We start from the raw sequence: 17,977 nt of genomic DNA, 5'->3' as shown, positions 1-17,977 counted from the left end.
TAGCTCAGATTCACTGTGGCTGTGAGAGTGTCAACACATGACAAAATGTTCCATACATGTCCGTTATGTATGTACATACTGGGCAGCTAGTCATCATGTGAGAATTGCACAATGATTGATGAGTATGATAAAAAGTCTAGATTATGCAACCCGTGTAAATTGCAAAGAAGATATGCTGTACAAATTAAAGGTTGTAATTCCTGTCTTGAAGAGGTGTGTGACTCTCATCCTAGAGGACAACTATGCCCTAACTGCCACTATGGTAAATGCAATTAGTGGAAGAGTATATATCCCAGTATAATTCGAAAGATTCCTAATCGTAATTTAAAGCTAGTACTGCGAGATCGGTAATGCCGCGGTTTGAGTTGATTCTTAGAAAAGGAAACAGGTCAGTGTTTCAACTGCTGGAATAACAAGAGAATATAGTTTTTACGTCATTATTGTGAAGACAATGGGTGTTTTGATTATAAGCCCACTGATTTTTATTTGGTCGTGACGGAATGTGATTCGACACTCGAGGACACTGTTTATGAAATTGCTTCAAATAAGCAAATTGAAACATGTGAATTCTATAGAATGAATGAGAATAGTATCATTGACTATACAAAGAGTGAACAAAGTGAAGTCACACTCTACTATAGAAAATGTGACCCTGACATTGCAGTACATCAGGATCAGTACACTGTGAATTCAGATAATCTACCTGCACTAGTTGTTGTTGACAAATACCTAGTAGTGGATGAAATCTAAAGAGTAGAAAAGTCGTTTTATCATGTATATAATTTTTTTTTATTAATAAACAATTTCACATATATTTTTGGAACATTTTATTCTCATGCCACTTAAATTAATACTAAATACACTTTTAAGTACAATCTCCAATATAAAGTCTTTCAATTGGGGCACGTCAAAGTAGATATCGAGAAACTGCTTGTAGGTGTAGCCACGACATCCGAACATGAAAAAGAGTAGTGCATGAAAGCCACATGTCTTAGTCATTAAATCCTGTACTCTTCGTTGATTTTGAATAATGGTTTTCCCACTGCTTTCAATAAAGTTGCTGATGTCTGGAGCGTAGAATTTATACGAAAGGCCAAGAGGATCAAAAAATTCAATATTCTTCGCTGTTTGAAAGATGCATAGCCAATGACCGGTCTTCAAAGTCGAAGGACTGCTATTAACAATGATAAGGGTATTCTTCACACTTGGAATTTTTTCAATGAAGTCCGAATGTATGCAATAGGACTTGTACTGGGACATATATGGATCCATACTAAATACATTGATTTTTTACTTTGTGTTCACGGTGCTAGGTCTTGTAGAACACTGCCGTCGGGTGTGATTTACCAATAGGTTTCAAATTGACTCAGTGATATTAGCGTGATACTCTCAGTCAGAACATCGGCGAATTTACACTCTAAAAGTACATTCCCTGTTCGTACTTTGCTCATATCCTGTGTGCCAGACAAATCCAAAACAATAACACCATGATTTTTTGAAAACATTGAACTGGTTATTCCATTTTCAAATAGATGAGAGTCATGATGTAGGGATTACAAGGTCAACTCGTACAGAGTTCTATAGGATTATTTGTCAAATGATAGAGCGTACAGCGGAATACCAATCACTTTGCACACAAGGGTAAATAGACTAAAATAATTAAAATCATGGGGGAATTCAGTTCAGGATCCAACGGTACTGCCACTCTTCACAAAGGCCAAAGCCAATTTTGATGGGATTTCTCCATTGATAAATGATGAATCGCTATAGCTACGAGAGCCGGTGGCAATGTGACGTTGATTGGTGATTGTATGGGGGACAAGAAGTTTAATGTCGTTACCATTGGCTCTTAGCTTTTCCACTGCCAATGCAACAGAATTCATAACCTGTTGTTTTCGGACGTGGAGAATTGCCGATGTGATAATGACATTTCTATCGGGTGCTGCAGGAAGTGTTTTTCTCAAAATGAAATTCGACGGTGCCATCTGTAACTTTATGTCAATCTTGACATTGGGGGGTAACCATTGGGATATATTGAATATCTCATGATTTAATTTTCCAACCATATGATACTCCTGTGTCACTTCAGTAGTCAACTCACCGTCAGTATCAACACATGACCGATATTCATAGCCCAATGATTGTCCTTTCAACTCCTTGTAAGCTTTTGGTGTCATCATCATAAATTGTATGTAGCTTGCATAGTTTGATAAGTTATTGCTAGTGCTCACCAATGTTCCATTAATAAATACATTAATTTGTTTGAATAGGTTGTGTAGAATACAGTTTTCATAGGAGAGACCATCGCCAGCATTTGGAGTTGTATTATATGACTTTTTTTTCACCACAACATTTAAATCAATAAATGTTGATGACAAATCAATAAAATATTCTTCATTGGAATATATTTGAAAGCGTATATTCTCCGAGAGGGGTTGTTGGGGATGAAATTGTTCATAGTAGCCATACTTGACACTGACATCAACATTTACAGCATTGAATAGATTCAATGAGGAACTGATTGATGGATATGATTCCTTGTGGGGGAGATAAGTCATCTTAAGAGAAGAAATCCGTCTTTGATCTAACAGTCCTTTTCTTTTTCTTCTTCTTCTGCTTATTGGGCCTCCATATTTTATTCCTCAAATTCCTTGTTGATGTTATATGCTTCCTGTCTGGGTGGAGACTGATGAGTGAATGACGCAAATGCATCCTTTTGAATCCCTCCCCATTTTGTCGAGATTTTAGTTGCTCACCAACGGCTCTTGCTGAAGATCTAATATTTTCCTTAACACTCTCCTTGAAATTCTTGCCCGACCCCCAGTCCTGTAGTGTGGAGGCAGCAAAATTTGATGCAGCAGGTACAAGAAATTTTCTGGCAAGGGGTAGTGCAGAACGAAATAGCCTAGCAAACTAGCTACCAAGACGATAGCCAGACATTGCAGTACGCCCCTCGTAGTAGTCCAATCCAGTGCCTATTTGACGTGGACTCAAAGCACCAACATAGCAATCGATATCTGGACATACGAATGGAATTCTTCTATTGTTCATTCTAGGTGATTGTAGTGTCATTGACAATGGATCGAAAATGAGATGTAATCACTGCTAAGCCTTTTGTTATTACTAGAGGATCACCCAATTCACTGCTTTGTTTTAACCTGCAGATTTCAATATCCGAATTGTTTACATTAAAATAATTAATATGCTTTATATTTTAGTTACGGAAAAGTTATTTAGATGTTTTTCTCTAGATATAAAGCATGATTGTGCAAATTTAATTGACGAATCTCGACGTTTTCACAAAGGATGCATAGAGAAATATGCAAGAGTCCGAGGCAAAACCAGTAGGATAATCAGCAAAAATAACTTGATTCATCCCGTAAACGGTGCCAGCATTTTTCCCATTGATCATATTCTGTTTAAAGCCAAGAACGTCTCTCAGATTATCATTGAGAATAATTATTTCAGTGTCAAGAGGTGAGGTAATGTAAATCCTATGATGTTCCAATGAATAATTAAAATGGAATTTACCGTTCCTACGATATGAGATTTTTCTACTGATTGCACGACACAAATTTCCCATATTATCATATCCAATATATTTCAATTTGGCATGTGGATATTCACTAGATTTAAGTGCTTCAACCCATTCATAGTCAACATAGTTCAACCCTTTCATAGTCCAATCGAGTGGTATAACTTTTATATTATAGACACGATCCTTTCTCAGGATGTCATGGGTATTTTTGAGAATACAGTCGACAAGAGCCCCTTCATATGCACCGTCAAATTTGATGGAGGGGGTCCAAAAATCACTTGTCGTATTCAAGTCATTTTAGAGAAGATCGGAAACGTTGGAGATGAATGTTACATAGAAATCATTAGGCATTGTCAATATATTCAACACCGATCCAAGAATCAAAATCAGAGTTGTATCCTAGCCACCGAACAAGTTACTGTTTCTTAGCCCTGCGAGTACGGGTCTTTAATATATCTTCAATTTCATAGATTTCACTATTATTTTCAGCTTTTGGTAGTTTTAAGTCATAAAGGACACCAAAAATGTTTTCATCTTTGGTATCAGGCAAACGATAAATTATGGGTATAGTGTGTAGGATTTTTGCAACTCTAAAAAGTTCGGTGGACCATAAGTAATTCAAATTTTCAAAAACATTAGTTGTTCTATTAATTCTAACAGTATCACCAACATTGAATTTATTTTTCTTCTTGACAGTCGATTCATTGAAATATTGTTTAAGAAAAGTGTCAATTATATCATGATCAGAATGATGAACTTCCGTTGGTGTAGAGTTGGACAATGATCGATGAGGTCGTTGATTATAAAGCAACATGATTTTATCTAGATCATGAATAAAATCCGGTGTATTTTTCAATGTACAATATCTTGAAATTAAAAGTCGAATAGTTCTTATCAATCGTTTGGCCAATGCAGCCTTTATAGGACTGTGACTATGATAGAGCAGTGTACTATATTTCTCTAGTACTTTTGCAACATGGGGATTAACAAATTCACTACAGCGATCCGTTTGAATTTTTTTATATGAATCCCATTGTCAGGTTGGCCGAGTGGTTAAGGCGCTAGACTTAGGATCTGGTCCCCATATGGGGTCGTGGGTTCGAGTCCCACACCTGACAATTTCCTCCAAAAGTCGACAGGAATGCCCCCCTCCAGCGCTTTCTCGGATATGTTGAATAAAATATGCAAAGTCGACATAGCTTTATTTCATTTTTTAAGGTTAATTTAGACGAGGTTACGTGCGCGCACGGAACCTCGTCTAAATTAACCTTAAGAAAATGAAATAAAGCTATGTCGACTTTGAGGATTCATATCCCCAATGGGATTCATATAAAAAAATTCAAACGGATCGCGGTAGTGAATTTGTTAATCCCCATGTTGCAAAAGTACTAGAGAAATATAGTACATTGCTCTATCATAGTCACAGTCCTATAAAAGCTGTATTGGCCTAACTATTGATAAGAACTATTCTACTTCTAATTTCAAGATATTGTACATTGAAAAATATGTCGGCTTTTATTCATGATCTAGATAAAATCATGTTGATTTATAATCAACGACCTCATCGATCATTGTCCAATTCTACGCAAACGGAAGTCCATCATTCTGATTATGACACAATTGACACCTTTCTTAAACAGTATTCCAATGAAACGACTGTCAAGATGAAAAATAAATTCAATGTTGGTGATACTGTTCGAATTAATAGAACAACTAATGTTTTTGAAAAGGGGAATTACTTATGGTGCATAGAAATTTTTAAAGTTTCGAAAATCCTAGACACGAATCCCTAAACTTATCGCTTGCATCATGTCAAAGATGAAGACATTTTCGGTGGCTTTTATAAGTTTGAACTATTAAAAATTAAAAATAATAGTGAAATCTATCAAATTGAAAAGATATTAAAGACTCGTACTCGCAGGGCTCAGAACCAGGAACTTGTTCGGTGGCTAGGATACACTTCTGATTTTGATTCTTGGATCAGTGTTGAAGATATTGACAATGCCTAATGATTTCTATGTAACATTCATGTCCTAAGTTTCCGATCATCTCTACAATGACTTGACTACAGCAAGTGATTTTTGGACAAAATTCTCCCTCGCCATCAAATTTGACGGTGCATATTAAGGGTCTCTTGTCGAATGTATTCTTGAATATACCTCTGACATCCTGAGAAGGGATCGTGTGTATGATATAAAAGTTATACCACTCGACTGGACGATGAAAGGGTTGAACTATGTCGACTATGAATGGGTTGAAGCACTTAAATCTAGTGAATATACACATGTCAAATTGAAATATATTGAATATGATAATATGGGGGATTTGTGTCGTAAAATCAATAGAAAAATCTCATATTTCAGGAATGGAAACTTCCATCTTAATTATTCATTGGAACATGATAGGATTTACATTACCTCACCCTTTGACACTGAAATAATTATTCTCAATGATAATCTGAGAGACGTTCTTGGCTTTAAACAGAATATGATCAATGGGAAAAATGCTGGCACCGTTTATGGGATGAATCAAGTTATTTTGCTGATTATCCACCTGGTTTTGCCTCGGACTCTTGCATATTTCTATATGCATCCTTTGTGGAAACATCGAGAGTCGGTAATTCAAATGTCCCCCTCCTACGTGTTCTTGAACGAAAAACAACTCATTAACTTTTTCATCGAAATAATATAAAGCGTCTTAAGTATGTTCATGTAAACGCTTCGTATTTGTAACTCTGTCAGTTAAGACTAAGAAGTGAATTGGGTGATCATCTAGCAATAGCAAAAGGCTTAGCAGTAATTATATGTGATTTTCGACCCATTGTGAACGAAAGCACAATCACCTAAAATGAAAAATAGGAGAATTCCGTTTGTCTGTTCCGATATCGATTGCTATGTTGGTGCTTTGAGTCCACGTCAAATAGGCAATGGATTGGACTACTACAAGGGGCGTACTACAATGTTTGGCTATGGTCTTGGTAGCTGGTATGCTAGGCTATTTCGTTCTGCACTACCCCTTGCCATAAAATATCTTGTACCTGCTGCATCAAATTTTGCTGCCTCCACACTACAGGAATGGGGGTCGGGCAAGAATTTCAAGGAGAGTGTTAAGGAAAATATTAGATCTTCAGCAAGAGCCGTTGGTGAGCAACTAAAATCTCGACAAAATGGGGAGGGATTGAAAAGGATGCGTTCGCGTCATTCACTCATCAGTCTCCTCCCAGGCAGGAAGCAAAGGACATCAACAAGGGCTTCGAGGAATAAAACAAGGAAGACCAATAAGCAGAAGAAGAAGAAAAAGGAAATTATTGTTAGATCAAAGAAGGATTTCTTCTCTTAAGATGACTTATCTCCCCCACAAGGAATCATATCCATCAATCAGTTCCTCATTGAATCTATTCAATGCTGAAAATGTTGATTTCAGTGTCAAGTATGGCTACTATGAACAATTTCATCCCCAACAACCCCTCTCGGAGAATATACACTTTCAAATATTTTCCAATGAAGACTATTTCATTGATTTGTCATCAACATTTATTGATTTAAATGTTGTTTTGAAGAAAAAGTCAGATAATACAACTCCAAATGCCGGCAATGGTCTCTCCTATGAAAACTGTATTCTACACGACAAATTAAAGCAAATTAATGCATTTATTAATGGGACATTGGTGAGCACTAGCAATAATTTATCAAACTATGCAAGCTACATGCAATTTATGATGATGACACCAAAGGTTTACAAGGAGTTGAGAGGACAATCATTAGGCTATGAATATTGATCAGGTGTTGATACTGACGGTGATTTGACTACTGCAGTGACCCAAGAGTATCATCTGGTTAGAAAATTAAATCATGAGATATTCAATATATCCCAATGGTTACCCTCCAATGTCAAGATTGACATAAAGTTACAGATGGCTCCATCGAATTTCATTTTGAGAAAAACACTTCCTGCAGCACCCGATGCAAATGTCATTATCAAATCGGCAATTCTCCACGTCCGAAAACAACAGGTTATGAGCTCTGTTGCATTGGCAGTGGAAAAGCTAAGAGCCAATGGTAACAACATTAAACTTGTTGTCCCCCATACAATCACCAATCAACGTCACATTGCCACCGGCTCTCGTAGCTATAGTGATTCGTCTTTTATCAATGGAGAAATTCCATCAAAATTGGCTTTGGACTTTGTGAAGAGTGGCAGTGCTGTTGGGTCCTGGATTGACTATCCCCTTGATTTTAAGTTTTTCGATCTATCTAGCCTTTTGTGCAAAGTGAATGGTATTTCTCTCTAAACTCTATCGTTTGACAAAAAATCCTATAGAGCTCTCTACGAGTTGACCATGCAATCCCTAGATCATGACTCTCAAATATTTGAGGATGGAATAACCGATTCAATGTTTTAAAAAAATCATGGGGTTATTGTTTTGGACATGTCTGGCACACAGGATATGAGCATAGTACGAACAAAGAATATACTTTTAGAGTGTACATTTGCCTATGCTCTGACTGAGAGTATCACGCTAATATCACTGAGTCAATTCGAAACCTATTGGGAAATCACACCCGACGGCAGTGTTCTACTAGACCTAGCACCATGAACACAACCCAAATAATCAATGTATTTAGTATGGATCCATACATATCCCAGTACAAGTCCTATTGCATACCTTCAAACTTCATTGAAAAAATTCCCAGTGTTAACAATAATCTTGTCATTGTTAATAGCAGTCCATTGACTTTGACTACCGGTCATTGGCGCTGCATCTGTCAAAAAGCAAAGAATCTTGAATATTTTGATCCTCTTGGCCTATCGTATAAATTCTACGCTCCATACCTCAGCAACTTTATTGAAAGCAGTGGGAAAACCATTATTCAAAATCAACGAAGAGTACAGGATTTAACGACTAAGACATGTGGCTTTCATGTACTACTCTTTTTCATGTTCAGATGTCGTGGCTATACCTACAAGCAGTTTCTCAACATCTACGTTGACTTACCTCGATTGAACGACTTTCTAGTGGAAAATATACTTACAAGTGTATTTAATATGGATTTTAGTGCCCTAAGAATAAAATGTTCTAAAGATGTATGTGAAATTGTTTATTAATAATAAAAAAAATTATATACATGATAAAACGACTTTTCTACTCTTTAGATTTCATACACTACTAGGTATTTGTCGACAACAACTAGTGCAGGTAGATTATCTGAATTCACAGTGTACTGATCCTGATGAACTGAAGTATCAGGGTCACAATTTCAACAGTAGAGTGTGCCTTCACTCTCGTCATATCTCTTCGTATATTCAATGCTGCTATTGTCATTCATTCTATGGCATTCATATTTTTAAATTTGCTTATTTGAAGTACTTTCATAAAAAGTATCTTCAATGCTCGATTAACATTCCGTCATAACCAAATAAAAATCAGTGGGCTTATAATCATAACACCCATTGTCTTAACAACAATGACGTAGAAACCATATTCTTTTGTTGTTCCAACAGTTGAATCGTTGACCCGGTTCCTCTTCCCAGAAAAATCTAAAACCACGACGATACCAATCTCGTAGCAATAAACTAAAATCACGGTTAGGATTCTTTCCAATCATACCGGGATATGTATTCTCCCACTGCTTACATTTATCATAGTGGCAATTGGAGCTTAGATGTCCTCTAGTATAAGAGTCACACATTTCTTTAGGAAATCAATCACAATCTTCACTTTGCTTGGTATATCTTCTAGCCAACTTACATGGGTCGTAAAATCTGCACTTTTCATCATACTCATAAATCATTGTGCAACTCTCACATGATGACCAGCTGCCCTGTTTGTACATACATTACGGATATGTATGGAACATTTTTTCATGTGTTGACGCTCTCGCTACTACTATAAAACTGAGCTGGCAACATCAAAAATTGTATAGTATGGATACAGAGAGAGAGAGTAATTTATCTCCAGGTGCAACATGTCCTTTGAAAAAAGTTCTAAATTTCTAAACTAGTGTTTAAAAGCATATCCACGATATTATATTGCCATGTTATGATCCATACATCAATAAATTGTGTAAATGCATTTGGACCACGATGTAGAAGCTTCAAACAATAGTCTAATGATGGAGAATCAGTTTCCATTATATCGACAAGCATTCCCCGAGAAAATATCTTCCTTTGAATAGACAGCTCTAGAAAATGGTCATCTACAATCAAATGTTTTTCCATAAGAAAAATTTTCTACTCTAAAAAATATACGCTAGTCTACTATAGAAAAAAAAATACCATTGATTTAGAAACAATTTTATTGAACATAATTACAATAATAATAATAATCACTGATGCATTTTGTTCTCATCAATATATTTCGATAGGACATCTAATGTTGATCGTAGTTTATTTATATAGAGAATATTCATTTTTTCAGCCAAACATAGTTGCTCCTCCTGTTTAAATGTGCTTTATGATATCACATATCTGGCATACATAGTGTCCCATTCAAGATATAGCCTACAACCAGTGATTACTTTCACAGCCACATTGGGTACTTGTATATCGTTGCCGCTGTTGTCAGCTCCTTCATTAATCTCCAATAATGTAAATGCACCACTCATTTTTTCTCTACTAATATCCTCTCAAATAAACTATTCTCTCTGAATTCAATTCTCTTACTAATATGAGTTGTAAAGAAAACTATTCCTTTTATTCAAATCCCAATCATCAATCAAGTTATACTCACTCTCTTTGAAAAGGTGTAGAGCTTCTATAGCCTAGAATAGTGACATAATTTCACTTTATCGACCCTCTAATTCCATTTAGGTTGCCGTATATGGTGTACCCACAGTATTTCCATACACCTATTAGCCCAGAAACCTGTCTGATTGCCCCAGAAACTTGTCTGGTTGGCCCAGAAACTTGTCTGGTTGGCCCAGAAACTTGTCTGGTTGGCCCAGAAACTTGTCTGGTTGGCCCAGAAACATACCTGGTTGGCCCGGAAACCTGTCTGGTAGGTTTTGTATAATTCCATACGCAATTGACATCAATAGCATTAATTAGTCTGGTAATCAACCATGGAAAGCTGCCAGGGAACATAAAGGTGGCAAATTCAATATGTACATACTACTGATAACTACCTCCCTGGAAGTTATGATGCTGGTAGACTCCAGGATAAGAATTTGAGAGAAACTTTCCAGGAACACTTGAATACTAAACTTCAGAGTACCAAATTTGACAATGTGGAAGATGGTTGGACTGATTTTAGAAAAATAATTTGTGAAGTTGCTGAAGGTGTCTTAGGGAAGAAAGCTAGGACTGCAGCTAAGAATATTAGCGAAAAGGCATTATGTTTAATAGAAAGGAGAAGGGACTTGTACAAGAATTATTTGAGTGACAGATCATATGAAAAAAAAAGGAATGTAAAAAAAAGTGGAGAAAGCATTAAAATATGAAGTAAGGAGTTGTGAATTGGAGGCCATGGATAAAATTGCCAAGGATCTGGAAGATGCAGCTAGACATCATAATAGTAAAATATTTTACTGGCTTGTTAATAAATTGAGAGAGAGTAGTCAATCCGAACTTGGCATAGGCCACAATTAGCGATAAGGAAAGAATTAAAGAGAGATGGGCAGAACATTTTGAGAATTTGCAAAACCGAGATAGAGTTACAGAAAAAGACACAGAGGAAAATGAAAAAGTTGGTGATACCTTGGATGTGACGGAGTGGTTGTTTTGTGATGTGTCATTAGCAATAAGACAAAAAGGATTAAAAAATAATAAGACTCCAGGTTCTGATAGGGTGGGAAATGAGTTTCTCAAATATGGTGGCTCTGAGGTTAAAAATAAGCTAGTGAAGATTATGAATATGATTTTTGAAAAAGGAAGTAAATTACGATTTTAGGAAAACTTTAATTAAGTCACTTTATAAGAAAGGTGGTAAAAGGGAGAGTTGTAATTGTCGAGGCATTAGTCTGGTTTCTGTAGGTAGCAAATTACTTAGCAATATGATACTTTTTAGACTGAGTGATGCCGTAGACAAAGTTTTATGAGAAGAACAGTGCGGTTTTAGAAAAGATAGAGGATGCGTCGACCAAATTTTCAGTCTCAGGTTAATAATTTGGAAGTGCCTGAGTTGTCAAACACCTTTGGTCCTCAGTTTTTTAGATTATGAGCAAGTGTTCGATTCTGTTGATAGAAGAGCATTAGTAAAGGTTTTATCCTTGTATGGTATACCAGACAAATACATTAAAGTGATTACTATATACGAGAATAACACTACTGCGGTTAAGTTAGGAAATGAGGTTAGTAGCTGGTTTTGTATTAAATCAGGAGTTAAGCAGGATTGTGTTCTATCCACATCTACACGGATTATTTTGATGGACTTTGTCTTAAGGAGCACAGGAAAGGCAATGGGAGACCACGGAATCAAATGGGGAGGAAAAAGTCTCCTGGACTTGGATTATGCTGATGATTTAAGCATCATAGATGAAAATGTGAGCAAAATGAATGAACTTATAGAGGTTTTGCAAGTTCAGGGTGATAGAATAGGTTTGAAAATTAATGTTAAGAAGACTGAGTCACTAAGGCTAGGAATAAGTGAAGATGAAAAGGTGACGTTGGGTAATGAAAAGATCGATCAAGGTGGCAGCTTCACTTACCTTGGTAGTATTAGTAGTAATAGTAGTAAAGATGGTGGGAGTAGTGAAGATGTTAAAAGTAGAATAACCAAGTTTCAGGGTGTGTTTTTTTTTACACAGTTAAAAAAAACTTTGGAAGAATAGGAAGATACGCCTGCAATCCTGCAAGAAGTAAGCCTGCAAGATTAGAATATTAGAATCTACAGTGATGACAGTGGTCAAATATGGCCCTGAAGCACGGGCGCTCAGAAAAGCGGATGAAGATTTGCTAGATATTTTCCAGGGAAATTCCTTAAGGATTGTTCTGGGTACCCGGCTGACTGACCTTATTTCAAACAATAGGCTGTACGAAAAGTATGGTTCAATACCACTCTCTAGGGGTAGAACGAAAGGAAGGTCAAGGTGGCTAGGGCACGTTGTGCGGATGAAGAATGACAGATTTAAAGGAAATGTGAACTTCGTTGGAAGGTGTAAAAAGGGAGGCTTTGAATAGATTGGGATGAATGAGGAGCGTGTGTAGCTGTGTTAGCCTCAGGCGGCTTGGTGCTGCGGTGAGTTGTTTGTAGTAGTAGTGGTATTTCTTTTAATATCGCTGGGAAATCCGACAACCCCTTCATAGCAATGTTTCTTCCCCCATGAAAACTTCCTCCATGGAAAGATCCTACCACGTAACCCCTCGCCCCTCCTCCCCCCCCCCAACTACCTGAAAAATCCCCCCTGAAAACTTCTGTATACTTCCCAATAATCAATACTATATGTAAACATTGGGCAAAGTTCATAACTTGCAGACCTTCCCCCGGAGACTGTGGGGGATTAAGTCATATTCAAAGACATTGTTTCTGTATTTTTCGGAATCGCTGAACAAAATGGCTATCTAAAAATTTTGATCGGGTGACTTTGGGAAAAATTTAAGCGTGGGAGGGGGCCTAGTTGCCCTCCATTTCTTGGTCACTTAAAAGGGCACTAGAACTTTTAATTTCCATTCGAATGAGCCCTCCCGCGATATTCTAGGACCTCTGGGTCGATACGATCACCCCTGGGAAAACAACACGCATCCGTGATCCTTCTTCTGGCCAAAAATACAAAATTCCACATTTTTGCAGACAGGAGATTGAAACTTCTATAGTAGGGTTCTCTGATCATGAACTATGCAAATTTAATTTTGCTAATAACTGAAACACTATTATGTTGTGCTAGCAGCTACTATAATGCTAATAGCATAAAATTGAAATATTTTGGGGTATATATTATTTCAAAACTTCTCTTTTAAGAGTTTGGTTGTTATTAGCAGGTATCTTTCTTTACTTTTAAGTCGGTAGCACGAACAGTTATATAAAAGCTAAAACGGCAAAGGACTTCTTTAAATTCCTTTCTTCATACCCCAGGAAGACAATTAGGGTTTTATTTCATTAGGGTTTCACTTCATGTTGGGGTCACTTCGATTTTCCGCTCTTTCTTTTAAAATATTAAAAAAAAATTTTTAATTTAAGGATTCTATTTACTAAAATAAAAGAATATTTTACTGGAATTTCTCTAGTATAAAAGAAATAAACTATTTTGTTCTAGAAGTATCGTGAACAATTATTTGAAATTGATATTACATTACTCTTGTTTTAAAGCTTTTATTCTTTAAGTCCTGTTGAAAAAAAAAAATCAAAATCTAGTGTAAGGAAAAATTAAGGGGCAACACCCCTCTCAAAGGATAATTTTCTCTTCATTTTGAGTGTCAATATCACTCTTTACTTTCGTTTGAATATGGTTTTTGCTTTCAGTTCGTATTTCAGAGAGATTGTTTCTAGAATAAGGTTTCTTTTATGTACCCTGCTCTCTGATTAGGATGACTACTTTAAACTTTCAGTCTTGCATCTTGTTCTATCATGATAGAACCACAGACCAAAAAAGTAAGGAAAAAGTATAGCCACCTGGTGATTGCAAGTGTTTTATTTAAGAATTTTATTTACTAGGATAAAAGAATGCAAGAATATTTTACTAGTATTTTTGGAGAATGAAATAAATAAAAATTTTTCTTCTAGAGGCAAGGGGAAAAATTATTTGAAGTTTTTATTACGTCAATTGTTTTAAGGCTTTTATTCTTAAGGTCTAGTAGAAAAAAGTTAAAATCAAGGGTAAGGCAAAAGTATGAGGCAACATCCCCCTCACAGGGTAATTTTCTCTTCATTTTGAGTGTCAATGTCACTCTTTACTTTCGTTAGAATATGTTTTTTTCTTTTAGTTCGTATTTCTGGGAGATTTCTTCCAGAATAAGGTTTCTTTTATGTATAATCCCCTCTCATTGGAATAAATACTTTAACTTTCAGTCTTACATCTTGTTCTATCATTATAAAACCACAGACCAAAAAAGCAAGGAAAAAGTATAGCCACCTGGTAATTGCAAGTGTTTTATTTAAGAATTTTATTTACTAGAATGAAAGAATGCAAGAATATTTTACTAGTATTTTTTTAGAATGAAATAAATAAAGTCTTATATTCTAGAGGCAACGGGAAAAGTTATTTGAAGTTTATATTACGTCAAACGTTTTAAGGCTTTTATTCTTAAAGTCTATTTGAAAAAAAGTTAAAATCAGGGGTAAGGCAAAAGTATGAGGCAATATCCCCCTCACAGGGTAATTTTCTCTTCATTTTCTCTTCACTCTTTACTTTCGTTTGAATATGTTTTTTGCTTTCAGTTCGTATTTCTGGGATATTGCTTCCAGAATAAGGCTTCTTTTATGTATAATCCCCTCTCAATGGAATAAATACTTTAACTTTCAGTCTCACATCTTGTTTTATCATGATAGAACGATAGACCAAATAATTATCCTTTAGTAGATTAGTTATCCTTTAATTGTTTTCAGTTGTGAAAAAGGGCGTTAAAAAATGAGATTCTGATTCAAATGAAACTTCCCTGAATTTCTAAGACTGAAAAAGCAAAACAAAAACAAAACACATGAGAAGAAAAACATGAAATGTTACCCTGTCAAGGTTAGAAGCTACAATATATGAGTGGTTCTAGTACAGTCAGAATTTGGTTGTGGAATCGTTATGATTAAGATTTCGATTTTGAAGTGGGGTTTCCCCCTTTTTTATGAATTATGCAAATTTAATTGTGCTAATAACTGAAACACTATTATGTTATACTAGCAGCTACTATAATGTTAATAGCATAAAATGAAATATTTTGGGATATATATTATTTCAAAACTTCTGCTTTTAGAGTTTGGTTGCTATTAGCACGTGTCACTCTTTACTTTTAAGTCTCTAGCACGAACAGTTCGATAAAAGCAAAAACGGCTAAGGACTTCTTTAAATTCCTTTCTTCAAACTCCAGGAAAACAATTAGGGTTTTATTTCATTAGGGTTTCACTTCATGTTGGGTTCTCTTCGATTTTCCGCTCTTTCTTTTAAAATTAGCCAATATCATTTAAAAAATTTTAAAATATATATTTAAAATAGAAAATTTTAATAAAAAACAGCAATTTAAAAAAACAGCTATTATAAAGCCATACTTGGAGAAGGGGGTAAGACGTTTTAAATTTTGTCACCCAAGTCATGGTACACTTCGATACATGCCTCGAAAAAAAACAGATATAGAGAGAAAGAGAAAAAAAGGGGGGGGGGGGAGGTAGAGTTTAATTTTTAGAATAATTCATCTAAGGAACTCCAAAAAATTATTGTGAAAATACTACCTCAGAAAAAATCGTCAATCCTTTATCTTTCTTGGGTTTTTCTACAATTAAACCCTGGCTTGATGCCCGCAACTACTTGATTTTAATTGATAACCTACTTGATAGCCAAAACATTAAAACTCTCCAGACGTGTTTGCATTTTTTGCGAATTAGAAGGATTTCTAAGAAAGTATATAAATATCATTTTTTTAGGTATGTCTTGGCCTACAAGAATTCTGGAGACCCTGATCTATCTGGTTCGAGCATTTATACTGTCACCTGTTTATGTTCTGTACGCTCTGCTCCGACCTATAGGTGGTTTCCGAAAGAAGAAGAAGAAGAATGTAATTGGGAGGAGGTTTCCAGTGTTACCATTCACACTTGATGATATCTTAGAAAACCGAGACTTCATTCTACGATCCTTAAAGAGAGGTTAATTCCACCTCTTGTAAACTAGTCCTTCTATTTTATTTATTGTTATATTTATTTAATTTTAAATGAAAACGATTATTTTTTCTACTTGATAATTGATTTATACTTTCATAAGAAAATAACAATCTTATCCATCCAAGTTTTTAGGTTTTCAAGGGAGGAGGATAATTAAACTATGCAGAAAAAGAGGGTGGATTTTTGCCAAAACCCTTGTTTTTAGGGAAAAGTGTCAAGGATCCTCAGAGGTGGTCATGTTATTTCTTTTTAGGATAATGAAATCTCTCTTCTCTTCACGCTTAAATAGATTACATAACCAGTGGTTTATAGGATATATTTGGTATATATATATAAATATATATATATATATATATATATATATATATATATATATATATATATATATATATATATATATATATATATATATATATATATATATATATATATATATATATATATATATATATATATATATATATATATATATATAACCACCTATGTGGAAAAGGGTGTTAGAAAACTTGTGAAAAACACAAGTCTAATTGTGCTTTATAGAACTCTGAAAATTCTAATAATTCTGTTCATAATTTTCTCCCGTTAGTCTAAGAGAAAATCAAGTCTTTTTGTCAAAAGGGTCCATCACAAATATGAGCCAAAGCTGAGGTTGGACCATATTTTGGATTATGTTTCTTAGTTAATCGGGTCAAAGTTGAGTTGCTTTCACTGTTTAGTTTATCTACACTTTATGTTCTGGTATCAAAAAGTTCGTGGTAACGAACTGTAAGTAAGGAGCGACCCGGCTCAATGGTAACCGAAACTCTAGAAAACGGTATTTTGATACAAATAGATACATCAAAAGAATCAAATTTTAATTTTGATTTCAAATATATAAGTTTCATCAAGTTTAATTATACCAATCAAAAGTTATGCACCTGAGAAAATTTGGCTGATTTTCGAATAAAGCGGGAAAGACCCCCTAAAAGTTATAGAACCTCAATGAAAATCACGCCATCATATTCAGCGTATCAGAGAACCCTACTGTAGAGGTTTCAAGCTCCTATCTAAAAAGATGTGGAATTTTTCATTTTCTGCCAGAAGAATGATCACGGATGCGTGTTTTTTTTTTTTTTTCCCAGGGGTGATAGTATCGACCCAGTGGTCCTATAAAATCGCGAGAAGGCTCATTCGAATGGAAACTAAAAGTTATAGTTCCTTTCCTAAGATAGCAAAAAATGGAGGGTAACTAAGCCCCCTCCCACGCTCATTTTTTCCCCAAAGTCACCCGATCAAAATTTTGAGATAGCCATTTTGTTCAGCCTGTTCGAAAATACTGTATGTATGTCTTTTAGGATGACTTAATACCCCGAGGCTCCCGGGGCGAGGGCTGAAAGTTATGAACTTTACCCAATGTTGACATATAGTATTGGTTATTGGGAAGTATACAGACGTTTTCAGGGGAGATTTTTTCTGGTAGTGGGGGGGGGGGTCGGGGGTTATATGGGAGGATCCATCCACGAAGGAAGTTTTCATGGGGGAAGGGACATTGCTATGAAGGGGACGCCGGACTTCCCAGCATTATTTAAAAAAAGATCAGAAATTAAATATAAAAAAAAAACAAGTTTTTCAGCTGCAACAGCAGCAACATCAAAACTTTAAACGAACAGAAAATATGACATATATGATTGGGTCACCCCCTATTCAATACCTCGCTCTTTAAG

The 17,977-nt window shown here is 35.5% G+C and overlaps 1 protein-coding gene and 1 non-coding gene across 2 annotated transcripts in view; both read left to right on the top strand.

Annotated features, from left to right (window-relative positions):
• The window catches only part of LOC148953503 (uncharacterized), a 146,229-nt gene extending 129,878 nt beyond the window's left edge, over positions 1-16,351 (top strand). The window contains exon 11 of the mRNA XM_089088573.1: positions 16,041-16,351. Within this exon, the coding sequence (XP_088944699.1) occupies positions 16,041-16,264 (224 nt within the window). The 3' untranslated portion in view covers positions 16,265-16,351. The remainder of the gene's footprint in view (positions 1-16,040) is intronic.
• TRNAL-UAG (transfer RNA leucine (anticodon UAG)) lies at positions 4,574-4,656 on the top strand. Its single transcript has one exon. It is a non-coding gene; the product is annotated as a tRNA-Leu (tRNA).
• Positions 16,352-17,977: the final 1,626 nt, after the last annotated feature.

The sequence above is a fragment of the Artemia sp. Qi Xiang Cuo genome, chromosome 4 (genome assembly GCF_049724085.1).
Source record: "Artemia sp. Qi Xiang Cuo chromosome 4, ASM4972408v1, whole genome shotgun sequence".
Classification (NCBI taxonomy): domain Eukaryota; kingdom Metazoa; phylum Arthropoda; class Branchiopoda; order Anostraca; family Artemiidae; genus Artemia; species Artemia sp. Qi Xiang Cuo.
Note: the sequence above shows the minus strand (reverse complement) of the source record. Positions and strands in the feature narration are given on the sequence as shown.